At 39.8% G+C, this 26,239-nt stretch overlaps 2 protein-coding genes across 8 annotated transcripts in view; one reads left to right on the top strand and one right to left on the bottom strand.

Annotated features, from left to right (window-relative positions):
• trmt13 (tRNA methyltransferase 13 homolog) overlaps nucleotides 1-26,239 on the bottom strand; it is a 147,569-nt gene that overhangs the window by 81,396 nt on the left and 39,934 nt on the right. The gene's annotated exons all lie outside the window — the stretch shown is intronic.
• LOC109930050 (UDP-N-acetylglucosamine transporter-like) overlaps nucleotides 2,610-26,239 on the top strand; it is a 49,454-nt gene continuing 25,824 nt past the window's right edge. For 2 of the 6 annotated variants that reach the window (XM_048602478.1, XM_048602484.1), the window contains exons 1-5: nucleotides 17,427-18,199; nucleotides 18,993-19,201; nucleotides 20,703-20,907; nucleotides 22,750-22,904; nucleotides 24,813-24,935. In XM_048602478.1, the coding sequence (XP_048458435.1) occupies nucleotides 20,721-20,907; nucleotides 22,750-22,904; nucleotides 24,813-24,935 (465 nt within the window). In that variant the 5' untranslated portion in view covers nucleotides 17,427-18,199; nucleotides 18,993-19,201; nucleotides 20,703-20,720. Of the gene's footprint in view, nucleotides 2,819-17,426; nucleotides 18,503-18,992; nucleotides 19,202-20,702; nucleotides 20,908-22,749; nucleotides 22,905-24,812; nucleotides 24,936-26,239 lie in introns of those variants that run through there. The other 4 variants (XM_048602480.1, XM_048602483.1, XM_048602481.1 and 1 more) reach the window with 4 other exon arrangements.

Below are 26,239 nucleotides of genomic sequence, written 5' to 3'. Positions count from 1 at the left end.
CGTACATCTCCGATGTCCTCGCTTTTCAAGGACCGCAACTTCCCCCCGCTCAGTGGTCGAGAACGCCCTCGACCGTGTCTCCTGCATTTCGTGCAACTCATCCCTCACACACCCTCCCCGCAATAACAACCAAAATAGAATCCCCCTTGTCCTCACGTGCCACCCCACCAACCTTCGGATCCAACGCATCATCTTTCCACACTTCCGCCATCTGCAATCAAACCCCACCACCAAAGACATTTCTCCCTCCCCACCTTTATCTGCTTTCCAGAGGGACCACTCTCTCCGTGACTCCCTTGTCCGCTCCACACTCCCCTCCAGCCCCACCTCACCCGGCACTTTTCCCTGCAACCACAGGAAGTGCTACACCCATATCAGGCCCCAAGAAGACTTTCCACATCAAGCAGATGTTCACCTGCACATCTGCCAATGTGGTATACTGCATCCACTGTGGCCTCCTCTACATCGGGGAAACCAAGCGGAGGCTTGGGGACCGCTTTGCAGAACACCTACGCATGGTTCGCAATAAACAACTGCACCTCCCAGTCGCGAACCATTTCAACTCCCCCTCCCATTCTGCAGACGACATGTCCATCCTGGGCCTCCTGCAGTACCACAGCGATGCCACCCAAAGGTTGCAGAAACAGCAACTCATATTCCACTTGGGAACCCTGCAGCCCAATGGTATCAATGTGGACTTCACAAGGTTCAAAATCTCCCCTCCCCCAACCGTATCCTAAAACCAGTCCAGCTCATCCCTGCCTCCCTAACCTGTCCTTCCTCCCACCTCAAGCCCCACCCCCGTTTCCTACCTACTAACCTCATCCCGCCCCCTTGACCTGTCCGTCCTCCCTGGATTGACCTATCTCCTCCCTACCTCCCCACCTACATTCACCTTTACTGGCTCCATCCCCACCTCTTTGACCGGTCTGTCTCCTCTCCACCTATCTTCTCTATCCATCTTCTATCCGCCTCCCCCTCTCTCCCTATTTATTTCAGAACCCCCTTCCCCCCCATTTTTGAAGAAGGGTCTAGGCCCGAAACGTCAGCCTTCCTACTCCTCTGATGCTGCTTGGCCTGCTGTGTTCATCCAGCTCTACACCTTGTTATCTCAGATTCTCCAGCATCTGCAGTTCCTACTGTCTCTAATACAGTATGGCCACTGGTTAAGACAGATGGTGAAAAAGGAGATTTAAGTGTAACGCATGCATGTGTCTAACTTACACCAGCAGATTCCACTGTGCATAGAAACTTTTAGTAGAAAAAGTTGGCAGCAAGTGTCCATAGACATAAGAATAATACATTTATTTAGGCAAATGCATACACTCTTACAACCCACGCACAAGCAGGTTCAGGAACAGCTTCTTTCGGCCATTATTAGACTTGAACGGACTCTACCCTCAAATAATGTAAACTGCCATGTAACCTGTACACCTTTAAGTCTTTCTGATCTGTACATCCTTTGCTTGCTGTGATCTGCCTGTAGCGCTCCTAAACAAAGCTTTTCACTGTATTTCAGTACACGCGACAATAAAATCAATCACTTAAAGTAACAACTTTTGTCAACAATTCCAACCAAATTTTAAAGCAATTATTCTCTTCAACGTTCAGAACGGTCCGTATATTAGTACCAAATTTCTCGGGTATGGCAAGAACACATTTAACGCCCAAACCCTCGGCAGAATTTTAGGCGCCTTAGGAGCAACCTAGAAACGTCCCAGCTGATCTCAGTCAATCTAAAGACTTTTCGAATGACGGAAGCACTCAACCATATGCTTTTAAAACATTGTAGAACGTTTATCCAACGAGGCCATGACCGTCTAAAGATAAAACACAGACTTCTTTTTCAGCGATTCTGGTTTTGGTCAAATGTCCCTTCCTATCTTTACCGTATAGAGAAATCAAATATGGCGCCGCCACCGGAGCCCAGCCTACCAGAAAACCAAACGGCTGCTGGAGGAGGCCGAGGTCTTAAAATAAAATCCCGAACCAGTCACTTACCTTGAAATAGATCTCATCCACAACCTCGTGGTAGGTTTTCAGTTCATACAACTGCACTTTAAAGTAGGGTGAAGAGAGGATATTGGTGAGAATAAGCGGGTTGAGGTTCATGGTCTTCTCGTTGCCCCATAATGGCAGCACGTTGCCCTGTTTAATAGAGGAGGCCGGCTTAACACTTCCCCCCGCTTGCTGCTGCTGTTGCTGGTGGTTTCCAATGGCCGTTTTGTTAGCCATCTCGCTGCTGCTCACTACTACTCACTGCAGAAAAGATCTCAACATCAATGTGCCCTCGCCCGTGGAAAGGATTACCGGCACACACAACCTCTGACAGTATTTAAACACGCACAACCTACCACCCAATGGGTTCAGTCGCAGAATTTAATTTAGAAAAAACTATTTCCAAACGCGCACACATACCCCTCATCACATTAAAAAAAACACAAAATGGCGTCCGCTACCTCTTTCCGGTTAACGGAAGTACGGCGACGTACATTGACAGACAGTCTAATTGACCAAGCGTCATCTCGACAGATGCCGGGTCCCTGGTGGTTTGACCAATAGGAGAAGGGAGGGGAAAAGGGCGGGTCTGTATGCGGGAAATGGTAGAATGCGTCATGTTGCTGAAGTGCCGGTTTGTGCTGAGTTGCGGCGGAACTGAGTGAAAGGATGGTCTATTTCAAAAATGCCTCTTGCTGATGGTCTGTGGCTTCTCCATGGTTACAGTTTTGGTTTTTGTCGCGTATGTGTAGATTTTGTCACCACGCATTTTCCTGTTCTTAAAAATGATGTCTGGGAGAACGCCGGATTATGTTTTTAGGTAATTTAAATTGATTGGTCAGACGCTAAATCCTGCCCAAATCTCTCCATTTGAAATATAGACGTTCTTTTTCCTTTTTCATTTGTGTTTCCATCACATCTTGGGCTTATTCTGAACATTATGTGGTTTAACTTCAGCGCGCCTTGTTTATTTTTAATGATTACAATTACTTCCGTATAGCTTATTGATGTATTTTGAGTTTCAGTTTTCTTATTTAAATTGTAATGTATGATCTTTGCAATTCTGCTTTAACCTTTTTTGTATTAAATAGTGTCGAATACATATCTACTCCATTGCTTGGCACTTGTTTTCTGTTGCACTGTAATAATAAGTCTAGTATTGTGATTAAATATGTCTGTAGTTTAAATGTATCTCCTATAACACTGCTCACGGTAGGTCAGCGAGTGTTTTAAAATTATCTTTATGGGATTTCAGTATCACTAAATTCATCCAGAAACTTCATCTTAATAGCTAACTTCACACTTCAAAATGCTGATGTAGTTCGCTCTTTTACGTGATACTTTAATTCTATTCCTAGAAGTTATTTCTAGTTGAATATAACAATTTGTTTCTACAGTTCAATGAAGAATGAACGTTGTCCCCAATACTTAGTGTTCAACTGAGATAACTAACGCACATTATCTGATTATTTAGCTTATGTTTATGAGCTTCTGTTATTTGATCGTGAGTCATTACGCTTCAGAAGTACATTATAAAATTTTTTGGGATACTTTCAAAAACTGGAGATAATTCTGAAGGAAAGAATTAATCTCCACTTGGAGAGGCAAGGTTTAGTCAGGGATTATCAGCATTGCTTTCAGAGAGAGAGATAATGTATAACAAATTAGACTGAATTTTTCAAATAGGTGACCAGATGTGTACATGGGGATTGTACAGTTGGTGTAGTTTATATGGATTTCAGCAAAGGCTTTGACAAAGACCCATGTATGGTACCATGATAGGGTGACTTATAAAACTTTTCACTGTACTTTTCATGTAAAAGTACACATGGCAATAAATTTCTATTCAGTTCTATGGGAGATATTGGCAAAGAAGGTAACAGCACATGTGATCCAAATTGACTTAATGGTAGGAGACAGAGGTGATGTTAGCAGGCTATTTGTGTGGCTGTTTAAAAAATTTATTCATTCACGCTGTTGCTGGCTATGCCAGCATTTATTGCCTATCCCTAATTGCCCCAGAGGGTGGTTGAGAGTCAACCACATTGCTGAGTCTGGAGTCGCATGTAAGTCAGACCAGATAAGGATGACAATTTCTTTCTCTGAAGGACATTAGTGAACCAGATGGATTTTCCCAACAATTGACAATGGTTTCATGGTCATCGTTAGACTCTTAATTCCAGATTTTTATCGAATTCAAATTACATCATCTAACATGGCAGGATTTGAACCCAGGTTCCCAGAATATTACCTAGATCTCTGGATTAGCAGTCCAACAATAATGCCGCTAAACTATCACCTCTCCTACTGGAGACAGGTGTCAGGTGCATACCATGGATCGGTACTGGATCCTTTTTTTTAGTGATACACATACAAACAAAAAGAAGAAAATGTGGGCGAATGATAAGGTAGGTATTTGATTTGATTTATTGTGGTCATGTGCACCTAACTGCAGTAAAAATCTTTTTGTGAGCAGTACAGGCAAATCAAAGTAAGCAAAGACATACAGAGCATAGTGTGTTTAGACAGAGTGCGGCATACAGATTACATTGTACACGAGGTGTGCAAAGCAAAATCAACATTATTTGAAGTTAGAGATTCCATTCATCAGTCTAATAATGGCAGGGAAGATGCTGTTCTTGACCCTGTTGGCGTTTTGTTCAAACTTCTGTATTTTCTGCCTGACGGAAGAGGTTGTAGGAGAGCATTACCCGGTTGGGAAGGGTCTTTGATGTTGGCGGCCTTTCCACGGCAATGAGAAGTGTAAGTGGAGTCTATGGATGGAAGGTTGGCTTCTGTGATGGCCTGGGTTGTGCACACAACCTTCTGTAGTTTCTTACAGTTCTGGGCAGAGAAGTTGCCATACCAGGCCATTATGCACCCGAATAGTATGCTTTCAATGGTGCATCTATAAAAGTTGGTGAGGGTCCTTGTGGACACGCCAAATTCCTAAGCCGCCTGAGGAAGAAGATGCATTGTTGTGCCTTCTTGACCGTTGTATCTACTTGGGAAGACCAGGACAGATTGTCGGTTATTGTCACTCCTAGGTACTTGACACTCTCAAACCTCTCAACCTCCATTCTATTGATTGTAGATGGGGGCGTGTTCCCCTCCTTTCTTTCCGAGGTCAATGATCAGTTCTTTTGTTTTGCTGACGTTGAGAGTGAGGTTGCTATTATTGCACTACAACACCAAGCCCTCTATCTCCTTTCTGTATTCTGTCTTATTGGTATTCGATATCATTCCTACCATGGTGGTATCATCAGCAAACTGTATGTAGATGACATGAAGATGGCCAAGTCATTTATAATGAGAAAGAAGGTCTTGGGTTACAGAAAGATAGTTCAGCCAGGCAGCTCTGTGGTAGTTAGAATAAAAACCCTGATAAATGTGAGTTGATGCACTGTAGAAATAATAAGACAAGGGAGCATTCAATGAATGGTAGGACAGTAGGAAGCTTAGAGCAACAGACTGATCTTGTGGTGCTTGTCCAGAAATCCCTGAGGGCAGCATGTTAAAAGGATAGCTAGGAAAGCATATGGGACGCTTCCTTTTATTATGTCTTGACATATTATAAAAGCAGGGAGGTTATATTGGAACTATACAAAACTTTGAGGCTGCAACTGGAGTCGTGTGTGCAGTTCTTGTTACTACACTGGAGGGGATGTGGAGGAAATCAACAGGATGTTGCCTGGGATGGAGTAGTTTAGCTATGAAGAGAGGCTGGCTAAGCCTGGGTTGTTTTCTTTACAGCAGAGAAGGCTGAGGGGACCTGATTGAAGATCATAGAGTGGATAGAAACCAGCTGTTCCTCTTAGTTGAAGAGTCAATAACAAGGGACATACCTTTAAGGTGAAATGCAAGAGGTTTAGAGGGCATGTGAGGAAACATTTTTTTTCACCCAGACGTAGGTGGGAATCTGGAATGCATTGCCTGGGAGGGTAATTGATGCAGGAAACCTCAACCTTTAAAAAGGACATGAATGAACACTTGAAATGTCATAACATTCGAGGCTGTGGGCCAAGCCCTGGAAAGAGATTCGAGTGTAGATTTAGAAGCTTGTGTCAGAGTCGACTTGATGGATCACAGGGCCTCTTCTGTACTGTATAATTCTATATTAAATTCAAGCTTTTTTAAAATAAAGCCTTTGCCTACATTGCAATAGTGACTACTTTAAAAGTACTTTAGCAAGAGTGAAGTACTTTGGATGTTCTGAGCTAATGAATGTGCTATCCGAGTGCAAGTTCTCTATAGTATTACTTAGTATTCTATTCCTAGTAATTTGGATTTTTAAATGCATTTACGAGATGCGGCATTACTGGATAGGCTAGGAGGCTCAACCTTTTTGCATCTTGCATCCCATGCACCATTTGTCAAAAACTCCTGCCTTCACCATGATAAAAACAATATCCCACTTTTTCCTAGGAGTGTATTTTTACATGCATGATTGTATTACATTAACCATTAATGGAACATTTTAAGGACATTAAAATTGCAATGATTTTGCTGAGAATATATGTTTGCTAAATTGTTTAAAAAAAATAAAATGAGTTAATGATTTAGTCATTGGTGAAAAGCCTATGATTGTATTTCATTGGCTACATGTCACTACGTGGGGTCCCACCTAGAAAACTTGCGCATCCCACCAGTGGGACATGTCCTACGAGTTGAGAATCACTGGTCTAGGTGAGCATTTATTGCCCATCCCATATCCCTTGGAGAAGATGATAGTGAACTCCCTCCTTCAATTGCTGCTGTCCATGTCTAATACAATTAATGGTAGGGCCTTTGATAGTGTTGTAAAACAGAGGGATCTAGGAGTAGAGGTACGTAATTCTTTGAAGTTTGTGTCACATATAGACAGGGTGGTTATAAAGATATTTGGCAAACTTGCCTTCATTGCTCAGTTGTTTGAGTATAGGAGTTCTGAAGTCATGTTGATGTTGTACAGGGCATCAGTGAGGCCTCTTCTGGAATACTGTCCAGTTCAAGTTGCCCACTTACAGGAAGGATAATATTAAACTGGAGAGGGTTCAGAAGAGATTTACAAGGATGTTGCTGGGTTTGAAAGGTTTGAGTTAAAAGAATGGCTGGAGAGGCTGGGACATTTTTCACTGGAGTGTGGGAGGTTGAGAGGTGACCTGATGGAAGTTTATGAAATAATGAGGGGTATAGTTAGAATTAATGGTAGTTGTCTTTTCCCTAGAATGGGGGATTTCAAGACTAGGGGGCACATTTTTAAGGAGGGAGGAGAGAAATTTAAAAAAGACATGAGGGGCAAATTTTTTACACAGTGGTTGGCCTGCAAGTGGCGGTTGTGTGTAGAATTACAATGTTTAAAGGACATTTGGATAAGTACATGAATAGGAAAGATTTGGAGGGATATGGGCCAGGAGCAGGCAGTTGGGACTAGTTTAGTTTGGGATTATGTTTGGCATGGACTTGTTGGACTGAAGGGTCTGTTTCCTTGCTGTATGACTCAATATCATGTGGGTACACTGTTGGAGAAGGATTTCAACAGTGAAGGAGTGGTGATAAAGTTCCAAGTTGAGATGGTGTGTGGCTTGGAGAGGAACTTGCAGGCGATGAGGTTCCCAAGTATCTGCTGCCCTTGCTCTAGGTGGTAGAAGTTGTGGGTTTGGAAGACATTAAGAAGCCTTGGTAAATTGTTGCAGTACTTTGTAGCTGGTACTCAAAAATGCTGACATCTCTGGGCCCGTGTACACTTTATCAACATAACAGGTTGTCAACATTGGTAGTGGACCACAAATATTGTACGTACTAGTATGTTTCGTATGCCAAATGATAATGGGTTCTGTTACCATGGTTTAAGTATCTTGGCTTTTTGAACTTGATGAGTGACAAGCTATGTTTTTCAGTTCCAGCCAAGTTTGTGGCAACAAGAAGTGACACCGACTGTCTTGGTTCCTTACCACCAACTGCAACTTGATCCTTGGCATGGCAGATTTTATCTGGTGTGCATTTGTAGAAAAGGGCAGTTTCTTCTGCATTTGAGATATCCATGGGATTATTTTCTTGAATAATTCTTGAAAACATTTCTGCCAGTCATCCAGATTTGAAGTGACTGCAGATGAGTATTGCACAGAAAGCTGCTTGCAGATGAGGTTATGTTGTGATTTAAACAACAAAAACTAGCCATTGCTCGGACTAAAGTTGTCAATATCCATTTACTTTGCAAAGCTTTCAGCTCTCTCCACAGAATCTTACTTTGTTAATTCTATGTGTGTGTCGGTTTTATCTGTTCTACAAATGAAGAGTGCTTTCTCCAATTCTGGACTTTTTTGAGAGTTGCATCTTTTTGGTGTTAGTACTCCATTCTTCACTCTCATATTCCTCTTTTATTGTTTGAGTTTTTTTATCTAGCCACTCAGTATATTAGGTCTGACATTGAATTTAGCTTGAATGTGTTTACATGTTCTTCCTTCATTAAGTGCCTTTAATGCCCTGAACTTGGTTTCGCCACAGCTAGCCATGATTTTTGACAGTAATAACCGAAACATGCTTCCTCAAACTGCAGCACGTGCATCTATTTTAACAAGATTAGTATCCCTTTTTAGTTTTATTATTTTATATTTGAAACATGAAACTCAAGACGTGAATATGTGGGTTTTCTCAAATAGAAAATATTGCAACATGAATAAAGACTTCTTGTTGACTCATCACATTGTCCCTCTATGTTAACATTGTGAGAGCAAGATACAAATTACAAAGGCAAAGAGAAATACTGGTTGGGACCTCATTGTCTAATTGACAGTTCAGGATGTTGATTTATGTGGTGTTGAAATAAATAGGTACACAACCACTGCATGTCACTGTAGAGAGAGTGGATGGGGTGCCAATCAAGCTTTGTTCTTTAATGGCGTTGAGCTTCTTGAGTGTGTTGTTGGCATAGCACTCAAACAGTCAAGTGGAGAGTATTTTGTCACATTCCTGTTTCTGCCTTGTAAGTTGTAGACAGATTTTAAGGAGTCAGGAGTGGATTACTCACTGCAGAATTCCTAGTCCCTGACCTGATCTTGGGAGATATGGTATTTATATGGTTGGTCCAAATCAGTTGTTTTTTTTTGTTTGTTGTTAGCACAGATGTTATTGTGGAGAATTCAACCATTATAACACTATTGATTATCAAGGCACGACGGTTGGATTGTCTCTTGTTGTATATGGTTGTTCCCTCACACTCGTGTGGTACAAATGTTACTTGTCATTTATCAGCCTAAGCTGGACAGTTCAAATCTTGCTGCAGTTGGATATGGACTCCTTCAGTATCTGAGGAATAACAAATGGTGCTGAACATTGAAATCATCAGTAAACATCTCTCCTCTGCCCTTTACGATGAATGGAAGGTCATTGAAGCAGTTGAAGATATTTGGAGTGAGGACACTACCCTGAGGAACACCTGTAGTGCTGTCCTAGGGCTGAGATGATTGATCTCCAAATTCACAACCATTTTTCTTTTCTGTTAGGTATAACTTCAAACATTGAGTTTTTCCTCTTGCTTCCCAATCACTCCAGTTTCATAGGTCTCTTTGCCACAGTCATCAAATGCTACTTTAATGTCAAAAGCAGTGACTTGCACTTCCCCTTGAGCGTTCAGCTCATTTTTAGACCAAAATTGCAATTAGGTTAGGGACTGAATGACCCTGACAGACCCCAAATTGAGCATGTAAGCAGTTATTGTTGAATAAGTGCCGCTTGATTATCCTTTTGAATGACCCTTATAATTGTGTTAATTGAAAATAGACTAATGGGGTGCTAAATGGCCAAGTTAGATATGTTTTGCTTTCCGTGGCCAGGATATACACATTGTATTCACTTAAAATTAGATTTGCATTCCTGAAAATTGTGACTTTCAGTGAAAATACTTGAAGTGAAGCATTGATTCCCATAGGGCCTTCCATAGCAGAAAATAAAATAAAACATTATAACTATCTAAATTGCAATATAGTATTTTAAATGCCTAATTTGTACATTAGTAAATTAAGTAACTGTCAAAAATAAATTTTTAAAATATTTTAAATTCAGCATTCTAGACAGAGTACCAACTGTAGACCATAAGATGTAGGAGCAGAAGTAGGTCATTCAGTCCACTCTGTCATTCAAAGAGATAATGCATAATCTGATAATCCTCAACTCCACTTGCCTGCCTTATCTTTAAAACCATTGCTCACCTTCATGATTAGAAGTATGTCTATCTGAACCTCGAATATGCTGTGATAAAAATTCTATATGTTCACCACCCTCAAGAAGAAATTCCTCCTCATCTTGGTTTTAAGTGGGCAACCCCCTGTTCTGAGATTGTCTTCTGGCCATCCCAAAGGGACATTTGCAGTCTCTGAGGATTATGAAGTGCCATTTAGTTATAGAAGTGTGCGGGTAGGATGGTAGCTTTGTACAAGAGCAGAACTGGGCTGGAGATGGTGACATTTTAAAGAATTGTGATCAAGTTAGATGAAACAAGATTTGGACAACATCATGCTTGGCCTGATCAGTGGCGAAGAGTATTCATCTCGCACAAATGATGATCAATGATCATCTCTACAAGAGAATCTGACTTGCTGTCCTTCACATTCAACAACATTATCACATTTGAAGCCCTCACCCGCAATATGTTGGCAATTATCATTGACCAGAAACTTGACTGGAGCAGCTATATAAATACAAGTGCAGAACGGAGGCTGGGAATTCTATATTGAGTACCTCTCTTCCTGACTTACCATCAAGTAGCCCTAGCAGAATTGGATTCAATCAGAATCAGCAATGGGGTTGTGGTGACTGTCAGCTGAAGTCATAGCAGATGTGAAGAAACATGGTTACAGTTGTTGTAGGTCAGGCATCTCATCCCAGAACATCACTGCAGGACGTCTTTAGAGCAGTGTCCTCGGCCCATCCTTCTTCAGTTGCTTCATCAATTATATCCCAAGTCATGAAATCAGAAATGGGGATGTTTGCTGGTGGTTGCTCAACATTCAGCACCATTCATGTCTCCTCGGGTACTGAAGCAATTGTGCTCATAGACAGCAACACCTGGACAACATCCAGGTTAGGGCTTATTAGCAAACAACATTTGCATCACAAGTGCCAGACAATGACCATCACCAACATGACAGAATCTAACCGTTGCTGGTTACTATTCCTTACTATCACTATCCTGCAGGGTTAGTATTGATTACAAATTGAATTTGACTAGTCATGTCGGTACTGTGGCTACAAGAACGGGTCAGAGGCTAGGAATCCTGCAGTGAATTAACTCGCCTCCTGTCTCCCCAGTGTCTGTCCAGAATTTACAAGGCACATGTCAGGAGTGCGATGCATATGCTCCAGTTCCGTGGATGAGCATAGCTTCAACAGCAGTAAAAGCACAATGCCATCCAGGTCAAAGCAGCACACTTGAATGGCAGTTGATCCAACAACTTAAATGTTCACTCCTTCAACCACCAGTGCACACTGTACCTTCTAGGAGATGCATTGCAGCAATTCATCAAGGCTTCCGCAACAGTACCTTCCAAACTCTCAACTTTTAACAGAACTACAAGGATAGGTGATGCATGGTAACATCGCTGGCAAGTTACCTTCCAAGTCACACTGTCCTGATTGGAACTGTATTAGTATTTGTTCTGCCCCTGGTGAAAGACTTCAAACTTGTAATTAATACTGTACAGCAAAGATTTGTTACATTGGTCCCTGAACTGATAACGCTATCCTATGACAAGAACCTGAATAAATTGTACCTATGTTCTTTGGATTTTAGAAGAATGTGGGTGATCTCTTCAAAATATACAAGTTTCAGAAGGGGCTTGATATGTTGATGGAATGTATATCATGTTTTTAGAACATGGAGAGACAGTCTCATATGGAGAGATAAGGCACCAATTTGGACTGATGAGAATATTTTCAGTCAAGCATTTGCAAATCTTTGGAATGCGTGACACTGAAGGGTTTGGGTGCTCCATCATTGAATATATTGAAAGTTGAGACAGACAGATTTGATGTTTTGACAGTAGAAAGGTTGGAAGTGGGCTGGAAGATAGAATTGAAGCCTGAAATCTGTGGCAGAACAGATACAACAGGCTGTAACTGTTGATTCTATTTCTTGTGTTACTCCATTCCCAAAAACACTGGGTGTAATTATACCACATGAACTGCAGTGGTTCAAAAAGGCAACTTGGTAGTATCATTTTGAGGGCAGTTAGGAAGGGCAGTAGATGCTGGCCTTGCCAGTGCCACTCTAATCATGTGTACAAATCAATAAAGCTGTTTGTGGGGAGGGAAAACAGGCTTGTGTCTGGCTCACAGGTGATGAGGGAGGAGCTGATTTAAATACTGAAGGTGTCAGCATCACAGATATAACATTTAAAGTGATGAAACTGTATTAAATATGTGGGCTCACCCAAAAATTGCTGGGTAAGATTAGATGTTTAAAAGTTTCTCTTTCTTTGAATGACTAACATAGACAACAAGATTCGAGAGTGTAGTGAACACTGCTTTTTAAGTAACAAATCTCTACAAATTGGCTGTTTCTAATTTGTCTTACAAGTATATTACTCTCCTCTCTCAATTTTAAGTGGTTTTGTTCAAAATACAGTAAATGATCAAGAATATTTAATCTTTTTAAACAAAAGTCATATTAGGATGAGAAAAATATTTCTCTTGAATGTTTGTTGTTCAACATTCAAAAAGTTATATTGAAATGTAATTAGAGGCTTTACTTTGAACATTGAGCTAATTTCTTAAAATACTCCATTCCCAAGTTCATTGGTTCTCTCGCTGTCTGTCAGCAATCATTTGGAATGAAGACTAGGAATGGGTAGGAGGATCAAACTAATGTGATAGCATCCTGGATCTGCCAGTGGTGGGTTGTGATATTAAAATACAGCTGGGATGTGTGTGTGAGACACAGGGACAATCCTTTTTCTTTGAGGTGGGCACAACATGGCACATGGTCAGGAATGATCCAGGGAATTAATTTGAACGTCTTATATCTTCAGACCAAAAGAAAAACTGATGACTATCTGCCACTCCTTTTGTGAATGAGCAAACTTTCATGTTGAACACCATGAAATCTGCACTTGAGGGTAACAGGGGCACAGAATGTACCTGGACGAGGTTCTTCGATGTGCTTCGCCACTTCATATTGCACTGACCCATAATCTTAGAAGGGAAGATTAGCTGTCCCTCTGACATCAAATTCCATTTACTGCAGATTGTGTTGTGTTGTTGAAGGTTAATTCTGATGGGCCAAATTTAACCTCATAATAAAAATGAACTTAAAATCTTCCCAGACTAACAAGACAACTTGTTCTGCAGCTGATCAAAATGTAACCACTTTCCCACTGAAATGTTCAATTTACATTTGTCTTCCTTTTGAACCAACTTTAACTACATACATTCTTATTCTATGACTTCATATCTTAGCCCATAACCAGGTCTTTGGAAGTCTATTGAAAATTAAGTAAAATCACTTGAATTTCACTTCATCATTTTCATGTTTTTGGAGAAGCTTTATTTAATTTGAGCCTCTTTAATCTCAGCAACTAGAATGGACAAAAAATGCTGGTCTCTAGTGATGTCTACTTTCTTTGAGAAATATTTTAAAAATGCTACCTGTATTTTTTTAAAAGTTTGAAAATTCACTCCTGGATTCTTTCCAACAACCTCCACTGGAAGTGTGCATATGTTTATATAAGGAGACAATAAAAAGAACTTTCTTGTGAGATCTATCACAGCTGAGTCGACTGTTAATACTTGATTTGAGCTTTGCATATTAGTGGTAACCATCTGAATGAAATGATAGAGGGTAATTAGTGCCTATGGAGCGAGGCGAAAATGGGCCTTTTTCAACTAGTAACGGAAACAAGGGATATATACTTTTGGATAACATTTCAATTAGAGTTCAAAATTTGAACTATAAACTCAAGTAGTTTAAGGTGTTAAGTCCTACTTTCTTTTTTCTTAGGAGTTTAGTGATTCCCTAATAAGTATTCTTTCAATGTAAGATATTGACCATTGTTTTTCTGTGGGGTTTACAAATGAATTTTCTGGTTTCCATTGCCTATAAATATCTTTCAAAATAAAGCTTTAATTAAACTTTACAAAACATGCCTGAAACATCCTTTATTGTATGATCAGTTGCTAGCATGAAGCACAGTATTGTCCATCTATATCATTCTAAAACATTGAAATGTGAACTTTTAAATCGGAAAGAAAGTAGTTGTACAAAATAATAAGACTGCTTAATTTTGTCTATCTTGACATTACATGTCAAAGTATTCACAACAGTTAGAAGATAACTGTCAAAGTTAACAAGCAGTTGAGTTCTTCCTTTAAAGTTTATCTTGTGATAATATATTAACCTTTATTAGCAAATATAACTGACATGAAAGAATTATTTGTTAGAACCCTCTTGTTGCATTTTTGAACATAAGCTTGAAGTTTAACTTTTTCAGGGGCTCCCACAAGCGACGCAATTTTGCTTTCAGAGTTTCAATAATACAATATGATCTCTATCACAAATTGCTGCAGACATGGGTACGTGGAAACTAAATAATGATCTCCATTGATTCATTTCATGGCAGTAATTCTGTTCAGAAACTCGACACATTTTTGATAGAGTTAAAATGTGTTTTCCACAAAATCCAAAAGCTTTATGAATAAAATTTTTGTCTGCAGTTTCTGAAAGATATCTGATCCAATGTACTGGGATTACTATTAAATTTCTATGTGGTAGCTTTGGGAAAATATACACTGTAGATAATTTAAAAATTTCCCACTATCCTTTTATATTACTGTTCCTATCTTAAGTCCATTGGTTCCTTTTGTTCTACAAGTTGCAAAAGTGCGAAGTACCTTCTAGTATCCCTTCTGCCCACTTTGACCAGCAGAAGTCATTCAAACTGATTAGAAACCAGATTTTAAGCAAATTCCTGACGCTGGGACATGAAGATTAACAGTATCATTTCTTACTATTGTGGTCACATTGGCTTATAAAGCAGTAGTGAAGGATCACATTTAGGATCTTTATAACCAGTACTGTTCTTTTTTTTACAGCAGCATTCTTCCAAACATACTTTGGAAAATCTTTTGTGACTGTACAAAATTTGCTAGAAGGTAGGAGTCTGAGGGTGGTGGTAGAGGGTTGCTTTTTGGACTGGAGTCTTGTGACCAGCAGTGTGCAGCAGGGATTGATGCTGGGTCCACAGCTTTTTGTCATCTATATAAATTATTTGGATGTGAATATGGGAGGTATGGTTAGTAAGTTTGCAGATCACATCAAAATTGGTGATGTAGTAGACAGCGAAGAAGGTTACCTCCGAGTACAACAGGACCTTGATCAGATGGGTGGCAATGGCCTAGCGGTATTATTGCTGGACTGTTAATCCAGAGATCCAGGTAATGTTCTGGGGATCCAGGTTCGAATCCCGCCAGGGCAGATGGAGGAATTTAAATTGTTTTTAAAATCTGGAATTTAGAGTCTTACCATGAATCCATTGCCAATTGTCAGGAAAACCGATCTGGTTCACTAATATCCTTTAGGGAAGGAAACTGCCATCCTTCCTTGGTCTGGTCTATGTGTGACTCCAGACCCACAGTAATGTGGTTGACTCTAATGGGCAATAAATGCTGCCCAGCCAGTGACGCCCATATCCTGTGAATGAATAAAATAAAAATACCGAGGAGTGGCAGGTGGGGTTTAATTGAGGTAAACGTCAGGTGCTATGATTTGGTCGGGCAAATCAGTGCAGGGCATATATACTTAATGGTAAGGTCCTGGGGAATGTTGCTGAACAAATGGACCTTGAAGTGCAGGTTCATATTTCCTTGAAAGTGGGATCAGGGTAGACAGGGTCGTGAACAAGGCATTTGGTACACTTGCCTTTATTGGTCAGTGCATTTGAGTATAGGATTTAGGAGGTCATGTTGTGGCTGTACAGGACATTGGTGAGGCCACTTGTGGAAACCAGTTCTGGCCTTCTTGCTATAGGAAGGATGTTGTGAAACTTGAAATGGTTCAGAAAAGATTTCCAAGGATGTTGCCAGGGTTGGAGAGTTTGAGCTGTAGGGAGAGGCTGCATCGGCTGGCACTATTTTCCCTGGAGTGTCGCAGTTTGCGGGGTGAGCCTAATGGAGGTTTGTAATATCATGAAGAGCCTGAATAGGGTGAATAGTCAATGTCTTTTCCGCAGGTTAGGGGAGTCCAAATCTAAAGGCTTAAGGCGAGAGGGGAATGACTTAAAACAGACTTAAGGGGCAACTTTTTCATGCAGAGGGTGGTGCGTGTATGGAATTAACTGCCAGAGGAAGTGGTGGAGGCTGGTACAATGGCAACATTTAAAAAGCATCTCATGGGTATATGAGTAGGAAGGGTTTAGAGGGATGTGGGCCAAATACTAGCAAATGGGACTAAATTAATTCCGATATCTGGTCAGCATGGACGAGTTGGACCAAAGGGTCCGTTTCCGTGTTGTATTTCTCTGACTCTAAATTGACAGATTCCAGTATGAATAAAATGTCATTTTTCCTTTATTATCCCCTCATCTACAAATAGTAACTGAATCCAAAGTAGAGTGTTTGAGGTCCCAATTACTCTTTAAGCTATTCTTGCTTAGTAAACTTTGAGAATTTCCGTAGAATCAATTTCTCCTGAGCATCTTTCAATTTCAACATCTCATTAAACATTAGATGTTATCAAAATTTTCTAGCTCTTCATTCGCTACAACATATACACATAGGTTTCCAAAAATGCCCACCAGGTACCAAGAATTTAGAGTAAACCTTGCTAACTCTTCTCTCCTTGATAAAGGTGAAATTAGATTAAGTGTAGTATTCACCACCATCTTGCCAAAGATCAGCCAATATAAATAGACTAGCAGTCAAACTTGGAACCTTCAAGATTGATACCACTGGTGACATTTTTCCATTAAACTATCTGTGGACTAAATGCAGAAAAATGTCATAACAGTTCTGAAGAAAGGTCATATTAGACTAAAACGTTAGTTCTGTTTCTCTCTCTAAAGATGCTGCTAGGCCTACTGAGTTTCTTCAGCAAGTTTTAGTTCCAGTCTTCAGTATTTGCAATAGTTTGCTGTTTTGATGCAATAAATTTTAACTTGAACAAAATGCAACACTGTGTTGTCTCCCTTGTGTGCAAAACTCTTTTGTTTGTTGCATCTTCCGTCAGTTACTGCAATTGGGAAGGGAGAGGGAGATTCATACATGTTGCTGCTGCTTTCCAAGAATTTGCTTTTTTGCAGCCAGAAGAATGGTGGTCAAGTGCCATGTGCATAGGGGATAGTCAAAGATTTTCTAACTTATTGTTTTTTGTGATTCTGGGAGAAAGCAAGGAGGGGGAGGTAGTGATGCTTATAAAGTTTATTCAATCTTGCATTAAATCTCGCCTGATGCTGCAATGTAGTACTGAGAAGATGTTGCACTCATGGCTTCTGGAATGAGAAGTTAAAGCAAAGCTCTATCAAGCATTCTGCAGATGAACGCAAGCGATCCCGTGGCACCATTGATTAGAAAAGAGAAGTCCTTCCGGAAGTTATGGTCAATATTTATTCCCGAACCAGTACCTGAGACAGTTGATCATCTGGCAACCGTAATGTTGTTCTGGGGGAACTTGCGCGCAAATTTGACTGCCGTTGTTTTCTACTTCAAAAAAAAAACGCACTTGCGCGCCTATAGGACACAGCGAAAGGTTTTAAGCATTGATGCATTACTAGATATACTAAGTTCAAGTTGCTCAAACAGGAGGATCTCTTTGTAATATTGTGTGGTGTGGTAGGGTGTGCCTTTTCTTGGGTCTGTGGTTTGGACTATTGCCTAGTGGATGGGAGAGGGAGCAATGTTCTCGCGAGAAGAGATGAGCAGCCCGTCGCTGTTGGGGAGTAACGGCCATTGCTCTGAGAGGACCCTCAGGTGAGACGCAGAGGAGAAGACGGCTGACAGTCGGTCACACGGGATATCTCCCAACGGCGCGACAACACGCACTCTCACCAACGCGGACACAAACCTAAACTCAAAAGTGGCATCGGCCATGGCGCTTGAGGTGAGCAGGCGCACTGGCATCTGCCCCGGCTGCTGGAATTAACTAATAGCTGCCTCAATTTGACAGAAAGCTGCCTGGTCAGCCAACGGCTCCGATTCCACAGTCTCAAGCTAAAAGTACAACATCGCTCATCAGGTACCCCCATTTTTTTTTCAATTGCCTGTCTCAATTAAGTTAACCTCTCACTTTTATCGTCCGGAACTTAACAACAACTACCAAGTCACTCAGTGGGTGACTTTCGCCTCTGACTCTCAAAGTTCCGGGTTCAAGTCCTCCTCCCGGGCTTGAGTAATAAATCAAGGCTGATACTCCAGTACTATTTCGAGGAAGTGCTTCACTGTCGGAGGTGCCGTCTTTTGGTTAAACTAAGCTCCCCTACCCCAAACTCCCATCTACCCCCTTACCCCTACGTCCCACTGCTTTTCGTGGGAGCTTGCGGTACGTACAATTGGCTACCACTTTTTATATTGCAATATAAGCATATAACTTAACAAACTGGCTGAGAAGTCCAGCGGTGGTTTAAAATAAACTGCTATATGAATGCATGTCTTTCTTTCTTTAAGATTTTAATCATTACCAGGCCAAGAACAGAGAGCTCAAATATTTTATCATCTAATGAATGTCTTTCACAACTCTCGGATCCGGTAGAAGCTGAGGGTAACAAAAAGTCTGCTCCAGAGAGAAACTAGCCATTGAAACTTGATCAGGTTATAACGTGCTTGGAAAACGAGTAATGAATGAGGTTTAAAAAATAGCGTCTGTTGGTCTACGTGTTTCAAAGACTATTTAGAAATACATGATAGTTTTGCCTGACAGCAAATATTAAGTGTTGAAATATCTGTAGCACCATGCTTAATTTGAATATTTGTACATATATAATTTTAATTGCTGATATGTTTGCTACGGTTTTGTATTCATTCTTTCATAGACGGCGGGTGTCTCTGGCTGGGCCAACGTTTGTTGCCTATCCCTAATTGCTCTTGAGAAGGTGGTGATGAGCCATATATAATCACAGCCAAATTCTGGGTACTTTGTGGTTGAAGCATATGTGATTATTTTCCTGTGGCGAATCTAGACATCAGTCGTGTCTTAAATTCTGATGCAAAGGCAGCTGACGTTCTTGGGAAGCAAAATTTAGTAAGTTTCTTCATGCCTGTGTTCTCTTATTAATCTGGAATAAATTTCCCCATTAATGTTCAAACCCATTCTCAAACAAGTATTTAGCAATATTCTGTTTGAAGGAGTTAACCAATATCACATCAAGTGCTTGTACCTATAGTTGATAGCACAGATCATTTGGCCAAAAAGAAAGTATGTTAACCAACCTGTTATGACACACTTGTAGGCAGGTAGGACTTGAACTCAAAACGTCTGACCTACAGGGAGGGACACCTCACCATACCTCAACCTTCCAAGCTTAATTTGTCGATGTTGACATTTAGGCTCTTTGCAAGCCAGATCCCATTTCTTTTAATCATGTCCTTTTATTCCTCTCTTCCATGTTGGCTCACTTAACTGCTTCTTAATTGCAAGCTTTTTGATGGAAACCTATTCCAAATGTCCATCAGTGGATGTGGGAGGAAAATTGAAGGTGGCAATCTTAAATGAGTGGTCCTTGCTGTGATTTATGGTTAAATCATGTCCCTGCTTTCCTTGGCTACGTCCAAAGGAGGACAAAAGAAGGGGAAACTAATTTCCTCAGCCCCAAAATACAAAGAGTCAAATTAAATGTGAATTAGCTTCAAATTTATTTGATTTTTAGGAAATAATATTCAAATCTTAAACTGTTTGAATTATATTTTCTGCACGTAGTAATTTGACCATTGAAGGCAATGCAATGTTGTACAACTTGCTCAAAATCTTGGCAATAATGAGTCTTAAAATTAGGCCAAGTAATATAGTTAGCCAAATGAAGAGAGACGTGAAATTATAAGAGCAAAAACAATCTGAAAAATGCTGCCTAGAAACAAAAATGTATTTCTCCAATTTGACCAGAGGTGAAAAGCTACAGAGATCTCTTCTGGAGGGAAGATTCAGAGCAGCAGAAAGGGATTGACCTAGGCATAGTGGCCGACATATCACGGAGTGGTTCAGCCAAGCCACAATATATGTGCAGGACAAAATGAGCACGGCATATCATGCTACAAGAAGCAGTAACAGCAGACTGATAATTTGACTAGAAAATAAGTCGTGCGAGGAATATAACAAACCATCAGAATGGAGTGGGACAGTTAGTCTTTAACACCAATGGGAATATAAATCAATCATAATGTAATCCCAAGAGTAAAGGAATACTGACTAACTTCTCTTAGATGCCTAAATGTATAACTTAAAAATAAATGGGAGCTGTAAAACCATATATCAAACCACATCATCCATTTGTCCCTGACACTAAAGTTGACATTTAAAGGTGGAATATAATAGACACAGTTGACTTGTATTCCATTAATACCACTCAAATTTGTACAAGTAAGTTGCCTCTCCTTCTCCCTCCTCCAGCTGCCATCCATGTTGTGACTTCTAGCACTGGTGTCTCTGGGAAATTCAGAAAGGCTTGTTTTTATGTTTACAGAATAAAACCTGAAAATAAAAGTGCTCTAATGATATGAATTAGTGTCAACCTTTAACTATTTTCCAGGCAAATAAAAGTGGAAACATGTCACTCAATTTGAAATACATTTCACTGGGAGTTCTAGTTTTTCAGACAACCAGCCTCGTGCTGACTATGCGTTACTCACGTACATTCAAGGAAGAAGGACCCCGTTACCTAGCATCAACTGCTGTCGTAATCGCTGAAATGATGAAGATTGCAGCGTGCCTTTTATTAGTCTACAAGGATTCTAGTATGTACATGATTATAAAATGTATTCTTTCTGATTTAAGATTGTAGTAATATTTTCTAGCTTTAATATATAAAATGAAGCATTAGAATGTATGGAATGCCCCTGTCAAAAACTTCTTTCTTAAATTACCTTGTCAACTACCCTAATATACTGGTATTTGGAGGTCAGATCAGAATGAATAAAAAGAGTTGTGTATGAATCATAAATGCCGAATCGCAGAAAGCCTTAGCTGGACCTGTTTGTGTGCATTCCAAAGTCCCCTTTGGCTACGCCCCGGACATGCACCACTATTTCTCCTACTCAACCATTAAATAAATTGAAGAACTATTTTCATTGATTAATGATTCAGTAACATAGATTTGCAGATATAAAGGAATAAGTTAAGGCTATTTATTTAAATGTACGTGATAGTTCTAACACTGCTGGAAATTGAATCAATAACAGCCATTAAAATAGATTTGGCTAAATATTTGGCAAAAATAAATATGTCTGGCAAAGTGGTATAGAACATAGAAGTATGGAAATATTTGCAACACAGAAAGCGTCATTTAGTCCATTGTATCTGTGCTGGCTGCAAAAGAATTATCCAGCCTAATCTGGCCTTCCAATTCTTGCTCAGTAGTCTTATATTTATGGCCTCAGGTGAATATCCAAGTGTCATTCTTGTACAAGATTGGAGAGTTTCTGCCTCTCCCACCTTTTGAGGCAGTTCCACCCACTCTGTGGATGAAAAATTAAACTCTCATCCTCCCACCCCAATTCTACCAATTATGATAAATCCATGGCCTCCTGCTTAAGGAAATAGGTCCTTGTAATCTTCTGTCTCGGCCTTCAGTAATTTTCTGCACCTTGAATCTCCTCTTAGCCACCTTTTTGTTCCAAGGAAAGCCTAAGTATATCCAATGTTTCTTCATGGCCAAATGTCTTCATTCCTGGCAACATTCTTTTAAGTATCTTCTGTATTCTCACTTGTCCAATTCTATTCTCCTTATAATGGAATGACGCTCGAGCTACAGTTTAACAAGTGTCCAATATGTTTCTAACATAAACTCCCCTGTTCTTTTATTGGCTGAAGTATAGGATATAGAAAGACATTGCACATGTCTTCATGACTATTTTATCTCTCTGTCTTGATTCTTTTCAGGGATTTGTGAAAAAGTATTCCAAGCTTCCTCAGTTCTTCTGCACTTCCCAGAACTCCTCCATTTGTTGTTTATTTCCTTGCCTTGTTTGCCTTCCCCAAATATGTTTTGTCAGATTTGTCCAAATTGAATTCCATTTGCCATTTTTCTGCCTACACGACCAGTCCATTGACACCTTCCCATAGCCCAGAGCTTTCTTCCTTAATATTAAAGATAATAAAAGTGACGTTGATAATTCTATCACTCAGCAGCCACAGATGCAGTAGGTCACGTTACCTTTAGTCATGTTAGATGACGTGACTGATGCTTGGAATCCTGTAGGAGGGTAAACATTTTGGTTTACGTCAGTCAATTTACAAATACTAGATCTGTCTGTGCTCATCTCAGTTGGAAAAACTATATATAATCCATTATTGTAACTTGCTTTTCTATGAATTTCAAAGAAAGTGCTACGAGAAACTTCCCCTAATTACTACTTAAATTTCGATAACAATTTTCTTTTATCATCAATACTGCTTCCAGATTAGTTTTATGAATTTAGTTGTATTGTACTTTTTTAATGATTAGTAAATTTTTGTTTTAAAACCGATCGGTGAACTGTTTGATACAAATTGTAATCCTTTAAATAATTAAAAATGCCAGCATGAGCACTTTGAAAGCCAAGGTCTATTTATGCTATTTTCACCTTCTTTTCCCTTAGATTACAGTTTTAAAGCACTAAATAGAGTATTAAAAGATGAAATTATTAACAAACCAATGGATACACTAAAACTTGCCATTCCTTCTGGAATTTATACACTTCAGAATAACCTTCTTTATGTAGCGTTGTCCAATTTAGATGCAGCGACATACCAGGTGAGATATTTATCTCTTTAGCTTTTTTCCAGACCTCAAATCCAAATATTCTTTCTCTGTTTATGATTTATTTTTTCATGCATTTCTTATCTGGGAATAATGGGTTTTGGAGAATTTCACATTATTAATCTATTAACAATATTTCAAGACATGACTTGGTTGAAAATGTTAGTTTGTTTTGTTTTGTCAGATGACTTCTGAAAATTTCCACAAGGAGTATTCAGCAACAAAAACTTGCATAAATAGAACCATTAACATAGTGAAATATATCAGTTCTTCGCAGAAACATTATCAATCAAAACTTGACACCGAGCTACAGATGATGATATTGGCCTAAGTGAAGAGTTAACATTTAAGAAATGTCAGAGGAATATGTGATGGAGAAGCAGAGAAAATTTTGGAGGAAGTTCCTGAAGTTAGGTCCTGGATAGCTGAAGTTACAACTGTCAGTGGTGCAGTGATTAAAGTTGGTGAAACCTAAGAGACCAGAATTAGTGGAAAATAAAAACTGAAAAAACTGTGGATGCTGTAAATCAGAAACAAAAACGGAAATTGCTGGAAAGCCTCAGTAGGTCTGGCAGCATCTATGGAGAGGAATCAGAGTTAATGTTTCAGGTCGAATGACCCTCAAAACCAGTTTGACCTGAAACGTTAACTCTGATTTCTTTCCACAGATATTCCCAGACCTGCTGAGCTTTCCCAGCAGCTTCTGTTTGTTTCAGAATTAGTGGAGTGCAGGAAACTCTGAGAATTTTTGAATTGGAGGTCATTATGAAGATTGGAAGCAGTGAGCCCATGGTGATATTTGAAATTAAAGATGTGAATTCTAAAATTGAGACATTGCTAGAAACCCAAAGTTTTTGTAGCATTTAGCATTTGAGTGCATCAGAGGAATGATGAAATTGATTTTGGCATTGCAACTTTAAATCATGGAAAACCACTGACTGAGAAGGAACATAATCCAGGTCTTTGTCAAAATGAAAGACATGGGAATGAGAGTGAAGAACTGGAATATCTGAGTGCACAAAGAAAATCTCAAATTGCTGAAAGTTTAATGGAGATAAAACTTGATTGCTGGAACAGATTATCAACAATCAGCAAAGAAGGTTTAGTGCAACTTCAATTAACTTTTACAATGAAAGCATGATACCTATTAGGGAATACGTGTTTTAAGGATGATTAACTGAATTGAATGATTTCCTTATGCAGTTTTAGAATAAAGGCAGTTGTCATTATCAACAATCCTGAATTTAGAGGGTGACTGCCCCTTGTGGTTGGTTGGGTTGAATGAGATGTCAGTGTTGATGTGAATTTGCTGATGGCCAATGAGCCCTACTTTAACCTTGTAGCCTCAACAGAGGACATTAGCTTTCAACTGACCAGAGGTGGTTGGCTTGAGCAGCTATCCTGTCTTTCGTTCTCTCTTGCCATTGTCTCTCTGGCTAGTGCTGTTAGTTGAAAGGTCTTGACATGGTTCATTTTGGATGCGACTGGGCATCTTCTCCCATATGTTAATGTTAATAGAGCAGATCTGCGTGGAGGCTTTGAAGCAGTCTTTGAAATCCTCCCTTTGGATCCTCTTTGAATGGTATCCCTGGCTCAGCTTTCTGTAGAGTATCAGTTGTGTCTTGAGTCAGGCATTCTAATAAGATGTCACATCTAGTAGCTGATGTGAAATTGCATAGCTTCGACTCTATGCTTACATTAATGCTATCCTGTATCTTGGAAACGCTCATGCTTTGGTGGATCGAGGTAATCATGTGTTCAAGGAATTGTGAAAGTATAAAACCGTGGAAAACAACTGGCCACATTTCAATAACTAAGAGATACAAGTGTAGGTAGGATTTCTATATATTGTTAAATTAAATAAATTACTTGTTGTTATAATGTAACTTCTGTCATTTGCAGGTTACTTACCAGCTGAAGGTTCTTACTACAGCTTTCTTTTCTGTGACGATGCTTGGTAAAAACCTGGGTGTTTATCAATGGCTTTCGCTGTTAATATTAATGGCTGGAGTCGCTCTTGTTCAGGTATGCATATGAGCATTTCTCATCCTTTAAATTAGATTGTTCAGTCTGTGATATGTTTATAATTCATTCTAAAATTTGAATTCAGAAACTTAAATATTTGGCAATATAAGCTTCAATGGCTTTGTGCGATATTAGCAGTTATAGTGCTTAATTTTAATTATTGATTTTTTTTTTTTAGTCTCTGCAGCATGGTTTTTAAATGTTTGGCCATCTTAGAGAGCGTATGCACTTAGTTTTGAGCTTTCTGCTACATGTGTCTCTTGTGTATTTGGCTGGGAGAGTTGGCTAAGCCACTTGCTGTGTTTCATTGAAAGTATAGTGTGTCCTTGAAACATTCCAGCTAATTTTTCCTTCTCTCGAGTCACTTCAGAACAGAAAAAGTGTGGAGCTGTAATCTTTGACTTTGTTCTGGCAAAATGTGTTCATTACAGTATGATTTCATCAAGAGGCAATTAGATATCTTTCTGGAAAGTGAAGGGATTGTGTGTAATACAGTGCAAGAATGCGCAGGTGGGACAGAACTGATTTGGAAAAGGGATGAGGTTATTTAACTTTTACTTTCACATTGTTTTCCTATGGTTTATTTTAAAAACTGCGTCTTAGAATTCTGCTTGCATTATATTCTATTAGACCTTCAACAAAAGTTCTGTGGTCTGAATTATATGAAAATTTGGTCAAGTGTCTGTGTTGGGGAGTTTCATGGAGGGTTTACCTCCATGAGTCCTAGCAACTTTTCTTGTGTAATTTTATTCTGCTCACCACATGAAGGCCTCATTGGCACTGCTGTCATGCTAGCTTGCACTCAGGAGCGTGAAGTGCTCGGTGCCAGTATCTTCTGGGATTGCCGCCATGTGCACTGTGTTTTAAATCCCAACTTCACATCATTTCAAATGCTGCAATACAGGTACTGCTCTTCACCATTCATTTATCTCATGAATTCCAAAGGAGATTGTGTTCATGGCGAATTGGCATCCCACTGTATGGACAGGGACATGGTGTTCCTGGTAGACAGTGGTGGAGAGGAGGCCTGTCTTCTTTATACCCAGACTGCCCAAGTAGACCACTGTACCAGACTCTGCTAGCCTGAACCAAAGTTGCTACTTGGGTCAGCGCTGTTTCCATAGTCCTAAGGAATACCGAGCGGTGCTGGAGGAAAGTGAAAAGGTAGGTGCATCTATCTTTCCTCTGCCTTATACCGACTATAACTCGGGCATTGCACACATCTCCTTTCATAGCTCATGGTCTACCACACTCACTGTTGCATGCATCTTCCCTTGATTGCTCTAACCCAACCGCTTCCCAGA

This window comes from Rhincodon typus, chromosome 10 (assembly GCF_021869965.1).
Source record: "Rhincodon typus isolate 14 chromosome 10, sRhiTyp1.1, whole genome shotgun sequence".
Classification (NCBI taxonomy): Eukaryota; Metazoa; Chordata; class Chondrichthyes; order Orectolobiformes; family Rhincodontidae; genus Rhincodon; species Rhincodon typus.
This window is presented reverse-complemented; position numbering and strand designations above follow the sequence as displayed.